Source organism: Podarcis vaucheri, assembly GCF_965113315.1.
Source record: "Podarcis vaucheri genome assembly, chromosome: 3".
Classification (NCBI taxonomy): Eukaryota; Metazoa; Chordata; class Lepidosauria; order Squamata; family Lacertidae; genus Podarcis; species Podarcis vaucheri.
The window spans coordinates 58,731,848-58,752,974 of NC_138761.1; the positions used below are offsets into that span (position 1 = coordinate 58,731,848).

Genomic DNA, 21,127 nt, shown 5'->3' on the forward strand with positions numbered 1-21,127 from the left:
CATAGCCAAACGAAACGCGAGGCCTTGCGGGTAATCGCCTCCTCAGGGGGAGGCGGCGACCTTCATCGGCGCTCTTGGGCGGGGAATATGACGTCGCGCGTCAACCGCACAGACGGAGGGGGCGGGGCTGACTCTGTGGCTCCGCCGGCCCTCCGTGGAGAGAGCGGGTCCTCCTCCCACCTTGTGCTTCGGCGCCAGGTTGGTAAAAGGCTCCTGCGCGTGGAACTGGGTCTCCCTCTGATTGGATGGTGTTTGGGGCGCGCGCATGGGGCAGAGTGCGAGCGGAGGGGGGGGGTCATTCCTCCCGCACCCGCTTAAAACGCCCTAATCGGATACTGTGATGGCCACCTGCGGCGCTCGCAATATGGTTCCCAGCGGAGTCCTTCCCCGCAACCTTCCGGTCTTGTTAGTGGGAGGAATGGAGGCGCTCTGGCATGAATGCGGGAAGCGGTGTGGGTTTCACCCTTAATTTCACCTGTCACCTGGGCGCTGTAAGGGAGGGTTTCAGGGCAAGGCTGGGAAGATACTGAGGCCCTACGGCTCCCATGATTCCTGGGCATTTCCCATGTTTCCTGTAGTTCCTGGGGGCCCCGGAGTCCAGCTTTTTCTGATCCAAATAATACTAATATGATTGGTGCAGGAATGGCCTGGCCTGAGGGAGAAAATTCTGCAGTGAAGGAAAGATTGGACCTGTGTTGAGATATCCGGCAGTTGTAGGGGGAACGATCATGTGAGTGACAGTCAAATGCAAGATAGACCATTAAGGCAGCACTTCTCAAGCTCTTGGAACTGGGTTCTACCGTAATTCCATTCCACCCAGCTCAGCGCTGACAATCTTTATGCAGGCAAGTGCCTAGTTCTTTCACAAAGCTGTGTTTATGTGGCCTGAAGCTAGGTAATATGGCAGTAGCTCCTCCATCTGTACATTGAGCAGAGCCAAGTACATTGAGCAGTGCCAAGTCTCACCTGCAGGGATGAGAAGTGGAAAGTGTCATATGAGCTTCTGTCACTATAACTTCATCTCCTCACACCTCACAGCAAAGTTGTGCCATCTACATGAAGGCAGAGGTGACTGAAATGCCAAACCTTCACTAGTGGACCCCAGCTACTGTAGGGCCATTCCCAAATAATTTTCCTTTAGGTGCCCTATGCCACACCACAATCTAAGAACCTAGGGTCTAAGGAATACATTTTGACCTTATTCAGTCAGAGTACCATGCTATTCAATGTGTTTCAGTGTATGATGTGTCTAATTTATTAGCCTATCCTGCCCCCCAGTTGGTGAAACTGAACACTCACTGTCTTAGTCATTGGCTGACTCACAGATTCTGTTGAGTATAGACTGCACTATTTACCTTTGGCTGGTTAAAGTTATGCTAAAAGGAAGAAAGATGCATCTCCCTGTTTGCCGTTAACCAAATTTTAATATGTTTGCGAACAGATATTTTGATGAGAATATTTTGATCTGACCCCGTGTTTGGCCATTATGTTGCTGTGGTGGGTAAAGTAAATGTATTGCTGCAGTCTTCCTTGCTTGCTTCATTTGAAGCTGAGCCTATGAATGCAGAACGAGCCCTATTATTGATGTGATTGACTTGCTGTAGTGCAGAACTGTTTTTATAAAATGATAAATATTGCTCCTTGTCAGAAAGTTGATGCACTATAACTCTCTCATTCAGGACACAGTGAAAAGATGGCAACTAAACTACTGAGATTCCTGGCTAGATCTTCACACAAAACAAGCCACTGCCAACACTTGCATAAATATGGGCTTTCAGCATCAAGCAACAATCTTCAAGGGGTGTCAAGCAATTCTTTATTAGCATGTAGATCCATCAGTATGTGCATTCCAGAGGCAACAACTTCTTGCTTAAGCAGGCTTTGTGTGCAAGCCAAGGAATGGCAGAGACCACAAGCTAACGTTCCTATTGCAGCAAAGACTGTGAATTATTTGAGTATGCATGTTTGTCCACCACACAGGGAACAATTTTGTGCTCTTAAAAACACAAGTTTCAAGCACAATGCAAAGTGTATGAGAAAATTTACAGATATACCAAATAGACATTATTCAGTGTTATCAAGTAGTAAAATTATGCCAGATCAACATATTTTGCCAGCTAAAAGGCTACCAAAAGCATCGAGGACCAAGCAGCCATCTAGAGCTAATCTGCCACTACCGTCTGAAACTGAGGTAAGGTATTAAAACTTTGAAGTGTAGTACTAATAACACTGAAGGGTTATGAAGACCAGAATAATGTTTCATAACAAGTATTATGCAGGAATGAGAAAACTCCTGTCTTCCTAACAGTACAGGGTGGGACAGCCCATGAAAGCATGAACTCTTTCTTGACCCAATTCCTCAACTTTGGCTGTGTCGATGACTGCAGACCAAGGAAGAGCGTTCATGCACAAATATGAGGTTTCGTTTTCTTTTTACTAAAGTCCCTATGGCTCTTGTCATGTTACTTCTATTTTCATTCCTGCCTTAGTGGTGGCATTTGAGTGCTGTTGAAGATATGTTGCATCAGTTTTGGTGTGAGGGGGCTTGCTAGGCACAGTTTAAGACCCTCTGTGAATTAAAAATAATATTCACTTAAAATGCATGATAAAAACCCTAGATAGAACAAAAATGAACCTGCTTAAATTGTGAAAAGAAAACCAGTATTTGAATAGATGTGGCATTTAAATATACTCAGCAAGCAACTGCTTCAGGGATAGGGAACTGAATCTGGATGGTGATTTGGATTCCTAATTCCCTCAATCCCTGCAGGCCGTCTTGGACAGGTGGGAAGGAGCACCCACTCATAATGACATCAGGGGATTGGTACCTGTTAAATCTGAAAGGAGGTAGCTGTATCTGCCAATCAACTGATTGGTGGATTTGGCAACCTCCTTTGAAGATGTACTTTCAGCACCAAGCAGCTGATTGTTCCTTGGAGCGTGTCTTCAAAGAGGCTTGCTGTAAATACTGATTGGCTGACTGGCAGCTACAGAGAGCCCCTCTGAAATCTATGGGTAAAGTGGGCTTGCTGCTCTCTAGAAATAAAGAGCAGGCAGAAGGCTCTTCTAACATCAGAAATACCCCCTGCCTGCTCTTTAAGAGTAGAAGGCAGCATTTCTACCTACCTTCATTCCAGCGCTGAAGTGGGGTGGAGATAAATACAGCTGCTTACTCTGCAAAGTAAAAGGCAGTGTTTTCAGCCACCTGGAGTGGACAGACATGGAAATGTTGGTTATGTGACTGCACCTGTGTGTGCATGTGTTTATATGTGAGAGTGTATGAATGCATATATTTCAGAGAGACAAGAGACCATCATGTCTAGTGAGAGTATATATGTGTGTTGTGTATGTGTGGTGAGGGGTGTGTATAGAGTGTGTGTATACAAATGTGAATATGTCATCTATGCACGCCACTGGCATATAACCCTTAGAGGGGTGGTTGACCGTCAATGCAGCCCTTGGGCCAAAGCAGTTTAGCCACTGCTGCACTGTAGAGCACAGCTCTGAAAACCCTAGCTGGCTCACAGATGGTATCAATATAGACTAACAGTAAACTATGGCTACTTTTCCAGTCTCAGTCTAAACCAGGGGTCAGCAACCTAAGGCCCATAGGCCGGAAGCAGCATTTGACTGGCCCACGAGCCGCCCCCAAACCGAGCTGCCTGCTCACACACTGCGCTAAACTGGTGCAGCATGGCACGGGGACTTGCTTCTGCAGCGCCGAAAATCGCGTCTGTGCAGACGCAGAGGCCAAAAATCGCACGCACGCGATCCGGCTCATGGAGGGATCACCGTGCGACCGAACAGGCCAGGCAAGATAAACCTTACTGACCCCTGGTCTAAACCATTCCTTTTTTAAACATCTGCAGTGAACCACATTGTGAAGTAGGCATGAGAATTGTAGCTGGAATTGATACCTGACAGTATTTTTTACTAGTCAGCTGAAATGTGCAAAAAGTGACTCTGAGCACAGGCAAGAATGCTTTTATTTTCCCACCAAACCTCTCCTGCCTCAAAGAAAGAGAAGGGCTTTCATCAGACAGAAGGCTTCCTCCCAGGCTGGAGTCACTGTACTTTCCTATTTAGAAGCTACACTACCTGCCCCCACCTCCCTTGCAAGTATCCTCAATACAGGAACTGAAAAATACAGACACCCCATCCAGAAATAAAAGAAAACCACCATTCTTTCCAAATCAAGCATCTTTTTATAAAAATGTTTCCCCCAGAGCTTGCCAACTTTTTCTTTGGCCCTAGGCAGTACTTTTTTTCATAATAAATGTTTAGGGCTACTCTCATTTTGACTCAAGAAAATCACCATTTTATAGTTCAAAATAAATACAGTAAATGGACAAAAGTACAAAGATTTACAAAATGCGTAGGGGTATGCGTACCCCCAGGGAAAAAAGCACTGGTCTTAGGTAGGTTCTTTTTTTGCTCCCTCCACCAAAGAGCATCGTTTTTTTCATAATTGTTATATATGGTGAAATTTCTGTGTAACTCGTGATGCATTCTCCCAAGTGCTGCTCCTGGTCAAGTTACATTGCGACAAGTGTTTGTGTGTGTGTGTGTGTGTGTGTGTGTGTGTGTGTATGCATGCACATATTGTGCTGTGTGGAGTATGCTCTTAAGTTTCCATGTCACTGAAATGCAGGTTGGTTTCTGAAAACACTGATGTTTTAAACACCCGAAACGTTTGGGGGGTTGTAATTACCGTACACACAAATAAATGTTTTGCAGACACCTTTTTCTGTTGCTGTGGTTTTTTCCATCTCAAAAATACAGGGCAAAGTGTCAGACATGGTGAAAGGGTAGGTTACTTCAGTGAAAGCTGCCACATGGAAAAACCTTGTGCCAGAGATTGCACTGACTCAGACTATAGTACATAAAAACATTTGGAGTTACTAAATTGTCTCTTTCTTTGATGCAGAGCACCACCTGCTGGATGTTAATGTTGGATTTTTTGCGAGGGCAAGTGTTAATCTTGACACACACCAGATAACAAAATACTTGTCAGTAACACATTTTTTTAGATTATATGAAGTGCTGAAGTTAACAAAAAAATACTTTATTCCAGTTACAGAAAATGAGAGTAATCTTTATAATGCTGCCTTTTTAAGGGGAGAGAAAGAAGGGGATAAAACATTTGAGCAGTAATTTACTCAAGTACTTCACTTGCAGCCTGGTTTTATTTATTTGGAATTGAATCCTACAAAATCTGTTGGGCTTGCACCCAACTAAGTTTGTATAGGATCATAGCCATATTGCATTTGAGTCTTTTGCATCTCTCTACACCCTGCAAATTCCAGGATGCTTCCAAAGGGCCGCTCTGGGTCTTGTTCAACAGGCAAAATGAATAAATAAGCCTATTGCAAGATCTTACACATGGAATCTTATACCATGGTATTCATGAAAGGCTTGCAGTTTGAAACTTAATTATAGGATTTGTGAAGCACAGTGATTTTACCTATTAGCAAAAATCCTAGGATAGCTCTCCTAGTATTTGTGTGACATTTGCATTTTGATACCAGGGGTCATAGAACAGTCGAGTGTATCACAGTGCTGGTGAATAAGCCAAATAAATGTCCTCTAAATATATCACTTGATTGTTTTCTTAAACTAAACTTTGTTCCTTTGGCACAGGATCTGATGCAGTGCACAGCCTTTGCAACAGCAGAAGAATATAATCTTGGTACCCTATGCCATGATCTGACGTCATATGGCTATGTTGAAATAACAACATTACCTAGAGGTAGGCCTCTGAACAGTTTGCCCCTCTTCTGTTGAATGCATGGAACACAGTTCCTCTTAGTAATAAAATTGCAGTGTTTATATCAACTGTGGAATAATGATTATCACCTTGTAAAATTCTCTTTCAAAACATTCTGAACAGAAATGCATCTTGAAACATGCTCCATTGCATGCTGTAATGTGGTTTAGCTGCCACTTCACCAAAAGCATGCCTATTTAATCTTTCTAATGCTTTGAAATGAGACAAACACTTTAAATACTTAGAAGCACATTGGCAAAACATTTTCCTACGACCTGTTCTTTGTGGTAATCCTCTCCATTTTCTTGTATATTTTCTGATATTGTTTAAATTCATAAGAGCAATTTGGTAGGCAAGCATTGTAAAGTAATTCGGAGATATTATTTATTACATGAGTAAACTGAGGAAGGGCGTCGTATAACGGCTTATTGGTTCTTAAACTGAACATAAATTGTCACTCTAGATCAGAGGGTAAAACAATACCACTGTTGAACATACTTTTATTTGCAGATGTTGACAGCATTTCTTTTCATCAATGCCTGTAGATCTTTAATCTGAAAATAGCACTTCTACACATGCACAAGTGAAAAGAAAAAGTTGCCATGTGTATTCTGCATGCAATAGAAGTACTCCTATTCACATCACCAGCCATCCTAGAGCATGAATTCTGTAATGCTTTTGGAAGCGCTGTACTGCAAACTTCCTCTGCTGTGCTATATAGTGCTAAAGGGCTTGAGGCTTAGGTGTGGAGCTGTATGAGTACTTCAAACCCCTAATTCTGTTTTCAGTATACAGTGGTACCTCGGGTTACAGACGCTTCAGGTTACAGACTCTGCTAACCCAGAAATAGTACCTTGGCTTAAGAACTTTGCTTCAGGATGAGAACAGAAATTGCGCAGCGAAAGCGGGAGGCCCCATTAGCTAAAGTGGTGCTTCAGGTTAAGAACAGTTTCAGGTTAAGAACAGACCTCCAGAATGAATTAAGTTCTTAACCCGAGGTACCACTGTACTAGGAACTGTTATGGACTCAAGCAGGCCAAATCTCTCTCTCCCCACATCAGCAAGTGGTACCTTTAACATTTCAAAGGTTCTGAAATAGGACTACAGTGGTACCTCTGGATGCGAATGGGATCCGTTCCAGAGCCCCGTTCTCATCCAGAAGCGAACACAACCCGTGTGTGTGCGGGTCGCAATTTGCTGCTTCTGCGCATGCGCGTGACATCATTTTGACCACAGCACGCAACCCAAAAATACTTATCCCGAAGCTACTTCAACCTGAGGTATGACTGTATATTAAATGGACACATGCAATGCAACCCAGTAGTTTTACTTAGATGTAATCACCACAGTTCTCAGTGGGGTTTAGCCCAGATAATTATATCTGGGGCTGTAGGGTAAATGTTTTACAGGGTTTTAAACGCTGTTTCTGTGTCTCAGAATATGATTCCAAATCTGCTTTCTTTTAAACAAGATGCAGCAAACGTTTTGGTGATTGGTACAGAAAGCTCAGCGAAAGAATATGATCCTGGAATAATTTTTTTCTTCAGGTAAACAATGCCCAGCAATAAAGTGCATGTGAACTAAAAAAATTATTGTAACACAAAATGATAGGTTTTATTGCTTAGCTTGATAGCAACTCTGGGACTTGGGCTTCAAAAGGCCTTAACCCCCAAGCAACTACAGATCTTTCCCCCTGGGGTGGCAGCGCTTCCCTAAGGCCATCAGCTATACACAAACTCCAGAGTAATTCCCAATGAGTACAGGGGCAAGGACTGACAACTGCAATTTCATGCCTTTCTAGATATGTATAGAATTGTACTATGTCATGGCCAGCCTCTGCACTCTATATTTTTTTGAGAATAAATAATTGCAATCATTTAAAAGTTTTTTTAAAGCTATTTAATATTTTCTTAACCCTCATAAACACACCATCACCATAGTAATTGGTTAATTGATCACATGAAGCCAGATAACTAAGATTTAAAATTTTGGATGAGTTGAGGACTGTAGGTTTAACAGTCTATATTCAGTCTGCGTCAGTTTCACATCAGTACAGTCATAAATTGATTCCATGCTGCTGCTGCCTTATTCTGGGTTTTTTTAAAGTCCATTAAAAAATTGTATTTATGTACTTAATTTTTAATCACAAAATATTATTTAAATATGTATTTTCCCCTCAGTGTATGCATCTGTATGTTTCTGAGCCACATATTGCCACTAAAATCTTAAAAGTATAATTTTGTTTTGATTGTGTATTAATTTGGGTGTGAATTATGTCAGTTCACTTAAAGTGGAACAAACTAAATTCTTCTCCATCCTTATCTAGAATAGAGTATTTATTCTTGCCAAGAAACACACATGTAAGCATGAAACATAATCTGTGCTGCTAACACCACCTTGAAATTCTATTCATACAGGGAAGGATCTGTTGTGTTCTGGAATGTTGAAGAAAAAACAGTAAGTGGAAGCCAAATTTTATAAGGTAAACTCCATGGGTCTTTGCAGTTCCACAAAATAAAATGGTTTGGCTAGATATAAGTGTAGATTTAGCAAATGCTATTAATGTATCTTTTTACATTTTACAGTCTAATTTTTCAGTTTTTTTAAAAATTGTATATGAAGGGCAGTGGGAGTTTTTGTCCCATGTCTTTTGATGCTTTTATTTTTTTAAAAAAACTAAGTTATTCACAATGATGTATTTCTGCAAGTTATTATTTGAGAATAAAGACAATGTTGTCAGTGTAGAAAATTGTAGGAAATCGATGAGATGAGACAGAAGATATTATGGGTCGTGGCCATGTGCAAAGTAGAGCCAGACTCTGAGAGGAGTTACATTTTGCCTTTGCAAGCACAGAGTCCCACATCTGCGCCTAGCAAAGTTACAGAAGTGTGGTGTCAGAGGTTGCTTGTAGGGGGGAAAGTAGTAGGAGGCAGGGATGCTTCACCTCTCTCACACATACCATTTTAGCCTTCCTTCGCACACCCTCCTCTTTTTAAGGTTTATTCCTCTAATGGGCTTGCTTCCAGTTTCAGAGCCCAGATTAAGAAAAAAAAACAAAAACTGCCTGAGACCATTTTCTGGGGGAGGGATTGAGAGATGGGAAGTGTGAAGCATCTCCTCTCTTAGGTCAATTCTCCCTTTGTAAGTATGCCTCTCTCTGCCCTTGTATTTGCATTGTAAGGAAAAGCTGGAGTTGTTTTCCTTGTGATGTGCAGTTCCACCCTCCCTTTCCATGGTATTTCAAAACTGGCTGAAGGCACCATGACTGTTAGCCTGCAGGTTTATATGATGACCTCCTAGCATTTGTCAGCAATTCTAATATGCAGGATCTTTTCTAGATGAAGAGTATCATGCAAATGCTGGAAAGGCATGAAATTCAGCCATACGAAGTTGCGCTTGTTCACTGGGAAAATGAAGAGATGAACTACAGATTAGGAGAGTAAGTGTTTGTATGTCATCAAGTGCTAGTTTCTGTGCAATGTAGCTTCTTGCATATATTTGTTTCCTGAAAACATTGCTAAATATTTACGCTACTCTGCCAGCTTGTTTAGACCTCCCATAACCTTTGTAATAAAGCTGCATTTGCAATTCCTTTGCAAAGTAAGAAAGTATTGCCATTGCCATCTTTGAGGCAGGGAGCACAAAAATATTCTTATTTAAATAATAATAAAAACCTTTAGGGAACTGGGGACCAATGAGGTACTGTATTAATAACTTCATTGGTCCCTTTATAAGCCACAAGGGACATGGATCAGCAAGCGATTGCACATATCCAACCAGTATCTTCAGTCTGCACCAACTGACACTCATTCCAAGATAAATTAACCTTAAGAATCACCTGCACTAACTTAAGAGAAAGTAATGGTGGATGCAACTGACCTCAGAAAGGAATTGCAATGGGCCACTGAGAGTTCTGTCGCCTCAGTCGGCCAGCATATATACTTGGCCCTTTAAAAAAAAATTCCCAAATAACTTGCTAAGCAGCTTTTGAAACTCCCTGTTCAGGCGAAGAGCTTTTCTTGTTTGACAAATAGAGTTGAAAAAGAAGCTCAACAAGTCTGAAGTTTTCTTCCATTATCTGTGATGGGAACTAAGCATGTTCTTAGGTGCTCTGATTTGTTTTTGTTTTTAAAGTATAGTATAGCTAGTTCCTATGTGTCATGGATTCATACTAGGCATATTCTGTTTTGGTGCATGTGGTCAATTAAAGTATTCCTCTTGCTCTTTACAGAGCACAGTCAAAGCTTCATAGAGGAGAAATCCTGATAAATTCGGAACTAGATCCTGATGAAATTACTCTAGAGAAGTTTGCTTTTTCAAATGCTCTTTGCCTTTCTGGTAAGTGATATATTGCATCAGGCTTTCTAAGCAGCATTTTGCATCAGAATTTGGGATGCGTAGCATGTGCTGCGAAAAACTTTCCCCCAAAGTGTTACCTAAAATGTGTGTATGAGGATAGCTTGGGAATGTGCACCAGAGATAAGTTATGTATAGTAGTATTACTTTGGCATGATGCAAAGAACTTGAAGTGAACTTCAGAAATCATTACAGAGGTACACTGATAAAGTATCCTTAAAATGTGTGTTGCTATGTCTGTTTTGGACAATTCCTTCTTGATACCAAATTCAAATGATAAGCAATTTCTTGAGTTACTTCTGGAGTTCAGTGCCACTTAAAGCAATTCAGCTTTGCAGGAAGTAGCCTAAGGCTAATAATTTGTGGTGGGGAGGATTTAGATTGGGAGTTTAGCACCTATTACCTGCTGTCACTTCTAGAATAAAACCTGGACATCCCTACTCCATTGCTGTTTTAAAGTTTCTTTTTAATTCCTAACAACTGGGAAGTCTGATTGCAAGTCTCCCACCTGACATCTGTTTTGGCCCTCAAGCATGCATTTTTTAGGTTCCTTGCGAAGACATCATATACCATATTTTTCCATGTATTGGACGAAGTTTTTTGACTCAAAAATCATGTTAAAAAATTGGGGTCATCCAATACACGGATAGTGGCATATGGGGGGGGGGAAGCAGTGTGCTACCAGCCAGCCAGTCGGCAGGAGCGTGGCTTCCCCCGATGCCGCAGCGAGCGATCTGGGGGGTGATTCCTGCCCGCATCTGCTGGGGGGGGGGGAGAAGCTGCGTGCAGCCAGCCAGCTCATTGGCGGGAGTGCAACTTCCCCCAATGCTGCTGCACATGGTGGGTGCTCCCTGGGTCATTTCCCGCGTGCGGCGGCATTGGGGGAGGTTGCACTCCCGTCAACCGGATGGCTGGTAAATGATGCAGGGAGTGTTTCCTGCCTGCAGCTGTGTAGGGGGAGAGGCTCAACAACTTTGGGCCATCTCCCCTTGTTTTCTTAAAATTGAGTCCCCAAAAATGGGGGGGGGGGTCCTTATACTTGGGGGTGTCTTAAAGACGGAAAAGTACGGTAATTGAAAGTAGGGACTTGGTTTTGTGAAAACATTAAAGGGTAGTGAACTTGAATAATAAATCTCCTGTACTTTTCCCTAATGTAGTGAAGCTGGCAATTTGGGAATCATCATTGGATAATTTTGTAGAATCTATCCAGTCAATACCTGAGGTATTCACTACTTCATTGGTCTTACGTACTATTATTAAATTGAGCTATTTGCAACATATATTCGCTCTTAACGTCTCACTACTCTCTTTTTAACAGATACTAAAGTCAAGAAGGAAGGTGAAGCTCTCTCATGCTGATGTGATGCAGAAAATTGGGGAATTATTTGCGTTGAGGTATCTTCATTAAAACAAGGAAACTTAACTTAATTCCCAGGACACTTCGTTGTTATTTATTTCAATTATAAATAGCTTCCCACAAGGCATCCTGAAGACGTTTACAATATATTTTGATCCTTCACTTCCAGCCACCTTCGTTTTCTACCCCCTGCCTTCACTACCAACACAGTTATTGGTTCCCTTTTAAGAAGCAAAACTTCCTATAGAAATCTAGCATCATCTTTTTAAAGATATCCTAAGCTCATACCCAAAGTCAAGCCTACTAATTGCAAGAGGTGGATCAATTTAGGGCACCAAGGATTAGAAACAAAAATGTTAAATACAGTGGAAGAGCACGATGCAGTCATGTCTCTTCCTACACACCCCAGTTAGCACCATATTATCTAAACACTTGGATGTTAACTGGTGTTTATTAAACATGAAACTAGAATCTTCAGTTGAATGGAAATTTTATTGAATAACATTATGGATTTATTGTAACAGTTTTTAAGAGCTACAGTGTACGCTGCAGCTGCATTTAAGCCTTCATATGTGATAAGAGCATAAGCAAGTGTGTCTGTTATAACCTTAACAAGTTCTGTATTTTCCCCAAATCCTGTTTCTAGGAATGTTTGTAATAGATCTGTATGATTTGTGAAGGGTAATGGTAAATAAAGCTTAGATCAGCTGCTGAGAGCAGGGAATCTCTTTTTGTTTAGAGATGGGAGATAAGCCCTAAATCCTTTAATCATAAGAATTTAGAAGTACCACTGAGAAGTACTAATCATGAGAAGTCCTGCTGCAGGAACAGGTCTTAACCAGAGAGCAGGATTGTTTCCAGATCTTATTGGTAGGATAGTGTAGTCAAGGGGAAAAAGCGGTTCAGTAACAAACATAGTTGTTTGTTCAAAAATAATGGGTGGAATTCAATGTCCTGCTATTCCAAAAGTTCTATCTGCGCAAGTGTATCAGTGTGCCAGACAGAACAATTTCCATGTGCTGTTCTGAAGCTTCTCCTGCGCCAATGGGGGGCATGGGGGGGAGCCCTGTTGTGGAACCCCTTCTGCAGGACTTCCACTAACAGGATTCATTAGGTGAATCCCGCCCAATTTCTTAATTAAATTTGTACCTTTTAAAAGTAATGAATATTTACTTTTTAAATTTATAGTCCAGGCTTCCTCTCAAAGAAGCCCATAAGGGAATACGAAAATCATCACTTTGTTTTGAGTGACCAGTATAGCCTTCATAGAGCCTTCATGGTTTGGCACAAAAAGGAGCCTGAAATACCCCTTTTTCACTCTGATAAAATCATATTTTCCTGGTGTGAGGCACACCATAGGTTGCCATTTTGTTGGTACTGGGAAATTATTATTTTTCTTCAAGCAAGTGAAGCAGCTGTAGCATGTGATAGAAAAATGGATTGTGTAAGCCTGAGAGTTTTCCAGTGCTTATTCATTTTGTGTCAAACCATGGTTTGGCATTACATCTGAACCACCTAGGTATAATTATTAACTCAGATTAGGAGGGAAGAACCACCCATAATTGCTCTGAATCTATGTATTTACCTACCTTTCCTCAGGCACCGCATAAATCTGAGTTCCGACCTGCTGATGACTCCAGATTTCTATTGGGATAGAGAGCATCTTGAACAGTTATATGATAAAACTTGCCAGTTTCTCAGCATTAATCGCAGAGTTAAGGTAGGCACACAATTCCAGCTTTCCTGCCTCAGCAAAAACTTCAGTTTTTGCCAATTGTTCACAGATTGGTTCACCTCAAAGAAGTCTTAAACTTTTCATCCTTCTCCATTTTCTTCTTCTGTTTTCTTGGTCATCTTGGTCGTGTGTGCCACCTTGGGCTTCTTGGAGGAAAGACAGGACATAAATTTAAGTAAATAAAGGCACTTGATGTGTACAAGTATTTCATTGTTGATGAGCAAGAATATGGGCATGGACTCAAAGTGACCCATGTGTAGTTAGAAGATACTTCTGCCTAGTATTGGCTGGGGGATTGTTGATTCTTCCCACTTCACAGGGTGTATACTACCCTCTTTACAGGCCATTCCAGAGGGTCCACCAAATTTTGGGAGCATCTTTTCTAGGAGCAGAGGGCTTCCATGGGGCAGTGCACATGCAGAACATTACGTGGTTTGGGGCTTCATGCCATTAATTTTAAACAAACAAAAAAACCCAATCCCAGTAGTAAACTGGTATTCTGTTTGCTTTCTTAGCAAGGTGAACTATTTGGAAATCTTATTCTCTCTTTCTCTTGGGTAATATGTCCAGTTTTTTTCCATTCCTACTCAGAGCTGGCTTGCTGGTACTGTATTTAATTTTGTTAATTACAGTATAGTTTTCTCATATAGCAAGCTCATCCCGTGTTATAGTGGTACCTCGGGTTAAGAACTGTTCTTAACCTGAGGTGCCACTTTAGCTAATGGGTCTCCTGCCGCCACTGCACGATTTCTGTTCTCATCCTGAAGCAAAGTTCTTAACCCGAGGTACTATTTCTGGGTTAGCGGCCTCTGTAACCTGAAGCATCTGTAACCTGATTCCCATGAAGCCAGGTTTTCTCTCCTAAAGGATATTAATCTGCTTATCACAATGAATCTTTTGACAATCTATTAACTGCTGTTCCTGCTGATAGGTGTGGTTCCATAGCTGCCTGTGAAAACTCTGGCAGGCCTGTACAAGTCTTACATTAGTGAGTTTCTCTGATTCCTATGTGGCTGGTACTTGGTTTGAAATAGGGTCTCCATTGGTAAGAACTAGGAGCTATATTATGTAAACAAGGTCTTGAGGAAGTGCTGATTTTTGCCCTCCAGGTGATAAGAGTCCAAAATTGCACTCTTTTTGCTAAAATGCATTTGAAAGGGACATTATTTTGAAAATATGTTGCAGTTAGGGCAGTCCAGCTTGATTGTCACTTGATTGAACAGACAGGAGTGTTTGATGGAGATATGAGAGGAATGCAGTCATTTCTAATTCATTCTTCATGGTTTGCAGCTATCCCATGCTTATGCACACATGGATGTAGGGGAGGAGAAATTATAGTTCAGTTAAGTCTATGGGAATCCTTTACAAGTTGACGCTTTGCACTGGATTGAGTTGGATTTTGCCTTCATCTTCCATTACTTAAACCCAAAACTTTAGAAACTGTTCAATTTTAGTAACTATTAATGAACAAAGTTCCGGCTGATGTAGTCATTGTGGTCTATATTTGTAAACGACAGTTCAATAAATCTGCTAACACTGAGATGCCAAAACTCCTAATGCTAACTTTATGGTGTTGGGTGCTCTGCTGCATTCATTGATAGAAACATCAGTTCTGATATAGTTCATCAAACTTCAGTATGTTCATTAAGCCCCATTCAGTGGATAAGCTGTTTAGGTGAGAATACCTTGAACAAGTTGTTTACCCAAGGATTTCTGAAGTATCAGTTCCTCTATTGCAGGTGGTGAATGAAAAGCTCCAGCACTGCACAGAGCTGACAGATTTGATGAGAAATCATTTGAGTGAAAAACATGCTTTGCGTTTAGAGTGGATGATAGTGATACTCATCACCATAGAGGTAAGTCTGCAACAATGTGCTGCTGTGCAGTGTTAGTATGAACTTAACAGCTTTGTTGAAACAAGCATGTATTGAGCTCTTTCCTTGTGAGTACAATCAGTATATCACTTCCTATAATGTTAGCAAGTTCACTGAATCACGTCTTGATACAATTTCAATTTAATTAAACATGATGAGGGAAAGTTGGGGAGAAGTTTGTAAATATCCTCTAGGAATTTATGTAGATATAGCACTCTCTAGTGTTCAAAATGGTTCACACACATTATTTTGATGATTCTGGCATCAGAACTATAAAGTAGGCCAGTATTATCCCTAAATCATAAATGCCGAACTGAAACTGAGAGAATAGGGACTTTGATTAAATGAGATTTGAACAAGCAACTTGGCCACCACGCTGCACCAGCATAATTTTTACCTATATGTAAGAAGAAGAAATCAAAATTAGTCATCTAGGACGTCTTCACATCACAAAATTCCATCATGGGATGGTATGTAACCTGCATGTAGTTCAAGTGCCAAGCGTATTCATGGCTTTCTGAGTTTACATGCCCTGAAAGCCACAAGTTACATTGTCTACACTGTTTTCTATGTCACATGATGCATTTCTAAGTTAAGAATGCATATTGATCTATAATTACCTCCTTCCTGTGTTACTGGAATTTGTGTACTTTTTATTTCGCAAACTACAAATGCATTTGGTTTCTGGGGGCAATCAACAGCAGTTACACCTGTTAAGTCAAGCAATGGCTGGGAACTGTTCTCTCCAGTTAAGGAACTGCTATGTACAAAATCAGAGCCCCAGTCAGTCTCCACACACTGAGGTGCAAGTGCGAGAGCAAAGCAGAAGACTTTGAATAGCAATTCAAGTAGTACCTGCTGATGAAAGTGACCACCTTTTAAGTCAGTGTCTGAAAGAAGGCTGTTATCCTGTCATCCTATCCCCTCCCCACCTGCCTACCTCTGATTTACAGAGGCCTTTGCTTGCATGAATAGTACTGTTTCTTTATCTTTCTAGCCACCAGGCTTATATCGGTGAGTGAGCAACATTAGAATCATCCGTCACTTATGAAAATGTTAACCATCCCTTTGCCTTTAGCTGCTGAACAGATTGCTTGTGCTGGAGTAAGGGGCCCTATTTGTATTAGTTAGCATTAGGGTGTGCGTGTTTTTAAGTGTGGTTTTAAATACCACTGTAAGGAAGAGTTTGGATCTGTTGACTTTCATTACCAATGAAAACACTTGGAAAAAAATATAATAAAATTCTATTTCTTTTGCAGGTCATGTTTGAACTTGGCAGAGTTCTTTTCTGATAACTTGTGAATGATAAGAGAAGTTTGAGAAGATTGTGAAGATAATCCCAACAGCCTTGTGTTTGCTGGACTTCAACTTTATTCTTCACACTTCTGAAAAGTTCAGCAAGTGTTATAATAAATGTATGGACACTTGCTGCTAACGAAACAATTGAATTCACTGAGGTTAAACCAAAGCTTGAATTGGGGATTGTTTCCAAGAAATCATGATCCAGAGTATATTGATCCTTCTTTAAGATATTGTACCTTTGTTTAGAAAGCAGACAACCAAAGACTGGCTTACTAAAGCTGTACCCACAGCTTTAGTTTTTTTATCTGCTGTATAGCAGGAAATTATGTAATGATGCAGTAGTCTGTGCCATGTAAAATAAGGCTTTTATATGGGTTATGTCTCACTGTGTGGTGCGTATTTTGCCACAACTGTGACACATTTGCCAGAATTGAGGGAAGCGCTTCCAGTATTGTACTACTGTGTATGTGGGGAATAAGTTATCCATAGAAAAATAAGTGTGTTGGGAGAAAAATAGGCTGAACTCTTCTCCCAAACATGCTAATTTGTTTTGTGCAGTTTTTTAAATAGGGAAAGATTTAAACATGTTTTCCCCTGTCTGCAGCATACGTAGGAACAGCTCAGGAAAAACATGTCCATGTTACACTGCCAAGTATAAACTGGCTTTTGGCCTGGGCCAGAAGTAGGAGCCCAAACTGATGAACTGGTTCAGTCTTGAAACTGAATCCATAAACAGAAAAAACCAGTAACTGTCCCAGGACGTTAGGCGATTATTTTGAGGATGAGGGCATTTGTCTCTTCTAACTCTAGAGACATGGACAAAAGAGAATGTATTTTGTAGGAAATTGGAAAAAGGACTCAGAAAGTAAGTTATCCTGCATTTATCTCAACTCCCCACACCAAGCACAAACAGTTTCTTTCTGATTAGTTATTTTGCTGTCCTGATCTAAATAAACCATATTCAAATTTGGAATGACCCCAAAATTTCTATTCAGATGATGCACTAAATATGACGGTCTCTTCAATCAGAAGCACCTAGCTAGTTCAGATTGACTTTAACCTACTTCTCCAAGGAGCAACAGTTATCAAGTTTGCTTGTGGGAGATTTCAAGCGGGACTAATAAATGTGTAGGCATAAATTTCATCAAAATGTTTACAGATGTCTTAGTCCTACTTGAAATCTCCAACCAACAGGCTTTGTCAAAATGAAAACATGGGAATAGGGTTTTCTCCACTGTGGCACCCTATGGATCTTCTCCTAAGAGTTAGTTTCCCTGCACAAACATCATTCCACTGACAGCTAAAGGCCTATTTGTTTATCTGGATCTTTGGGGAAGGGTGAAAACGGCTGATGAAATGTTCTTCCTTGTCTGTACTGTGAATTATGTATTTTAAATTGTTTTGCTGATACTGTTTTGTATCCCTTCAAGATTTTAACTGCCTATCTATTTGTTGCCCTGGGATCCTAAAGGAAGTGCGTGGTCAAATTATAGCTAATAGTAATTAAAAAAATAATCATCTTTTCCCCCTCTAAGTCAGTAGTTATCAAATTTTGTGGTTTTATGCATTTTGAAGTACACCAGGAGTGGGCAATCCCCCCCCAAGTGTCACATACTACTTTGGAGGTAGGGGAATGTGAATGTGTTTGTGTGTGCGTGCGTGCAAGAAATGGTTGTGGTAATATATATTTCTTCCTCTTCTCACTTAGTGTTTTCTCTCCTCATCACAACAAGTACAAGTATGAGGAAAATAAGTCAGATAGCTCTAGGGAACAGACAAAAGCAGACTGAGGGTGGCCCACTCCAGCAGTACGCCCACCAAAAACAGCATTCACATGGCAAAATCTCCCTGCTGTCGTGTTACAAGTACACTTGCGATTTGATAGGTTATTACGAGTTTCTCCCACCACCACTGGCAGCCAGACATTTGAAGAGGGAGCTGGGAAACACTCATCATAGTGCTTCATTGCATGCAGAGTACCTAAAATGCTACATGAGAGAGAGAGAGAGAGAAGAAGGGCACCATTTTGGGCAGCATACCAGCAAGGCTTAGCGTGTGCTTGTTTTTCTTCTGGTCAAGTGAAATGACAAACTTCTGTAGGGTGTGTTACTAGTACAAGGAAACGACATGTTTTAAACATTTGAATATTCTCATTTTACACTTCATGTAGCACTCAAAAGAATTTGATTACCTGTACGAAATGTATCTGAACTGCTTCTTAGTGGGTTGAACAAGTTACTGAACCACTTCTGAAAGGCAACATGAACTGGAAATAAACATAGTTGAATGATGAAATTTGGGCTTAACATCCTGGGTAGCAGCTTTGATATCCTTCAAATTATCCTGAATCTAATCCCTTTTCTTGCTTAATGATGGGACGTGTGACTGTTCTTAAAATGGGGGGGACTTCAAAGAGAGCTCAGAGACTCCACTGAACTACAATTTATCAAAAGGTTCAGTTCTATCATTTATGGGTTGAATTGGAATAACGGGGTTTTAATTACACATTTGTATTTTACGAGTGCCAGAACGTGTGTCCTTGTCAACATTGCTTTATGGTCACAATCTACATTCTGTATTACGTATCAAATGCTAACTGCATTTTAAAGCAACTATTAAGCATAGTTATTTCACATATTGCAGTAACAGAGATTCTGGTTTCAGATTGATTACAGTACATGGGTTACTTGTGATCAGGCCCCCTTGATGGGCTTCCTGCAGGCATCTGGTTTGCCTCTGTGGAGATGCTGGACTAGATGGGACATTGGCCTGATCCAGGCTCATCTTACATTCTGTAGTGAGCTAAACAAAGTCCATAAGCCAGACTTCTACAGGAAGTGTGTTTTTACTAACTTTGTCCACAACTGTATTGTTTGTGTTCATATAACAACCATGAATTCCTTAATTCCAGCAAGTGTGAAGGGAGGAAAATTCTTCCCAGGTTTCTAAACGTATTTTAGTTTGGCAGCTGGGGCAATAGATTAACCAGTAACAGGGAGAGAAAATTATTCTACTTAATGACGAATATATGGAGATGAACTATAGATCCAGAACCACACACAAAATATGAAAACCTGTGAGGTAACTATGGCGGGGTGGTGCATATGCTACAATTCCTCTTTTCTAGCATCTCTCTGGAAAAACATCCATTTGTGAGTCTGCATATTTTATTTCAATGTACTGAAGAACAAGCAAATTTATTTCCTATACTGCAAAAGACAATAGGAATTTGAAATAGATGAGGATTTGAGAACTGTATCTATAGCACCTAGAGGTTTTAATAACTTGAGAAAACTGAGGAAATAATTTCAGACAAAATGAAAATACCCTAAGAGGGTTTTCTTGTTTGCCATATAATTTTTTGATTTTTGCCATCCAAAACAGAATGGAAGGTTTAATCCCATTTAAAGGATCACAGCAGGCCAGGGAAACACCTATCTTGCAATCAGAGCTGCTAGGCAGAATACACCACTAGGCTGCATGAACCCGTGATATAGCTTGTCCCTAATAAATTTAAGGCTTAAAAGGTGCTAGGAAGTCTAATTTTTGCTGCAGAATATGGTTATCCCTCTAGAAACTGGTTCACATAGCAACCAACCATGTGAAAGGATGCCTTCAGGCTGTTCAAAACCAAAGGCTCTATTCCAGCATTCACAACTCATCACTACCTGAAGGGGCAGGAGATAAGTGGGAAGAGGTGCTGCCAATGTCTCACTAACACATCATCCTAGCACTACTAGTTGTATAGCTCTAAAGCAGCTGTTTGCCCTAGCCAAGCGTGGAGGCTATTGCTCCAGCTGTGGAAAACGGAGTTCCCAAAAGGGCTTCTTTCTATTCAGGGCTTGCAAATTGACAGAAGGGAGCCCATCCCCAATAGCATGTAAGCAACCAGCAAGCTCTCACACCTCAATGTGTAAACTGCGCCCAACGTGTACAAATCTGAGTGGGCATGGATCTCTTACGTACCTAAGGCCCATTCCTGTTTTATACTTAAGAAAAGTTTCTCGCAAGTCCTAACTTGATCTCGGCACTAAGAAAAAAATCACTAATATTTAACATCCCCAAACAAAGTATTTAAAAAAAGAAATTCAAAATTTGCAAGATTATTAGAAGTTATACAAACCTTCAGTGCATGTAAGGATCACGTCTAGCTGGGATATTTGGAAAACAGCATTTTGTCCAATTCCATGGGTAGCTGCTACAGCCTTAAGTCCTGGTGATCGCGAAAGAAGCCCTATTACGCACCTGACACTCACTACTGTGCTTCCAGTAAACCTTTCAGGCAGTGATCAGCTAGACTATATAGCAGTGGTGGCAAACCTATGGCACGCACGCCAGAGAGGGCACTCAGAACCCTCTCTGTGGGCATGCACGCCCCAGCAGAGCCATAGCTTCCATGCTGGGGGTGGGGGGGAGGAGGGCTCGCAAGCGAATCCAAAGCCTGCAGCCCTGGTGCCGTAGCTTCCGTGCCAGGGGTAGGGGAGGAGTGAGGAGAGGACTGGGTAAGGGTTAGGATTAGGGTCAGTGTTGTTTTATGTTTTCTTGTGATTTTGATTCATTTGCAGTTGGTTTGCTTTTTTCAATTTGTTGTGTTGCTGCTTTTTCACGAGTTGCAAGTTTGTTGGCTTTGTGGTTTTCTGGAGTTTCAGCTTTTATTTTGAATGCAGCCCTGCGGCCCCCAATGCTGAGTGAGGGAAGGCTGGGCCTGGGCGGTAAGCAAGGGATGTCACCCCCT

General features: G+C 41.1%; 1 protein-coding gene and 1 long non-coding RNA gene across 6 annotated transcripts; one reads left to right on the forward strand and one right to left on the reverse strand.

Annotated features, from left to right (window-relative positions):
* The first annotated feature begins 53 nt into the window (after positions 1 to 53).
* On the forward strand, positions 54 to 17,926 carry RMND1 (required for meiotic nuclear division 1 homolog). Of its 5 annotated transcripts, none has more exons than XM_082215292.1 (13): positions 54 to 198; positions 641 to 845; positions 1,680 to 2,191; positions 5,641 to 5,749; positions 7,239 to 7,314; positions 8,185 to 8,224; positions 9,107 to 9,207; positions 10,000 to 10,106; positions 11,282 to 11,346; positions 11,443 to 11,519; positions 13,081 to 13,201; positions 14,956 to 15,072; positions 16,350 to 17,926. In XM_082215292.1, exons 3-13 carry the CDS (start codon positions 1,694 to 1,696, stop codon positions 16,380 to 16,382), a joined length of 1,344 nt encoding a protein of 447 aa, XP_082071418.1. In that variant the 5' UTR covers positions 54 to 198; positions 641 to 845; positions 1,680 to 1,693; the 3' UTR covers positions 16,383 to 17,926. The 5 variants fall into 5 exon arrangements, with proteins under 5 accessions (XP_082071418.1, XP_082071419.1, XP_082071421.1 ...); XM_082215293.1 differs by having other exon boundaries at positions 641 to 730; XM_082215295.1 differs by having other exon boundaries at positions 55 to 198; positions 2,118 to 2,191.
* LOC309528140 lies at positions 13,208 to 20,685 on the reverse strand. Its single transcript, XR_014217562.1, has 4 exons — positions 20,516 to 20,685; positions 20,359 to 20,422; positions 18,584 to 18,658; positions 13,208 to 13,362 (listed from the first exon to the last, which is right to left on the reverse strand). It is a non-coding gene; the product is annotated as an uncharacterized lncRNA (long non-coding RNA).
* Positions 20,686 to 21,127: the final 442 nt, after the last annotated feature.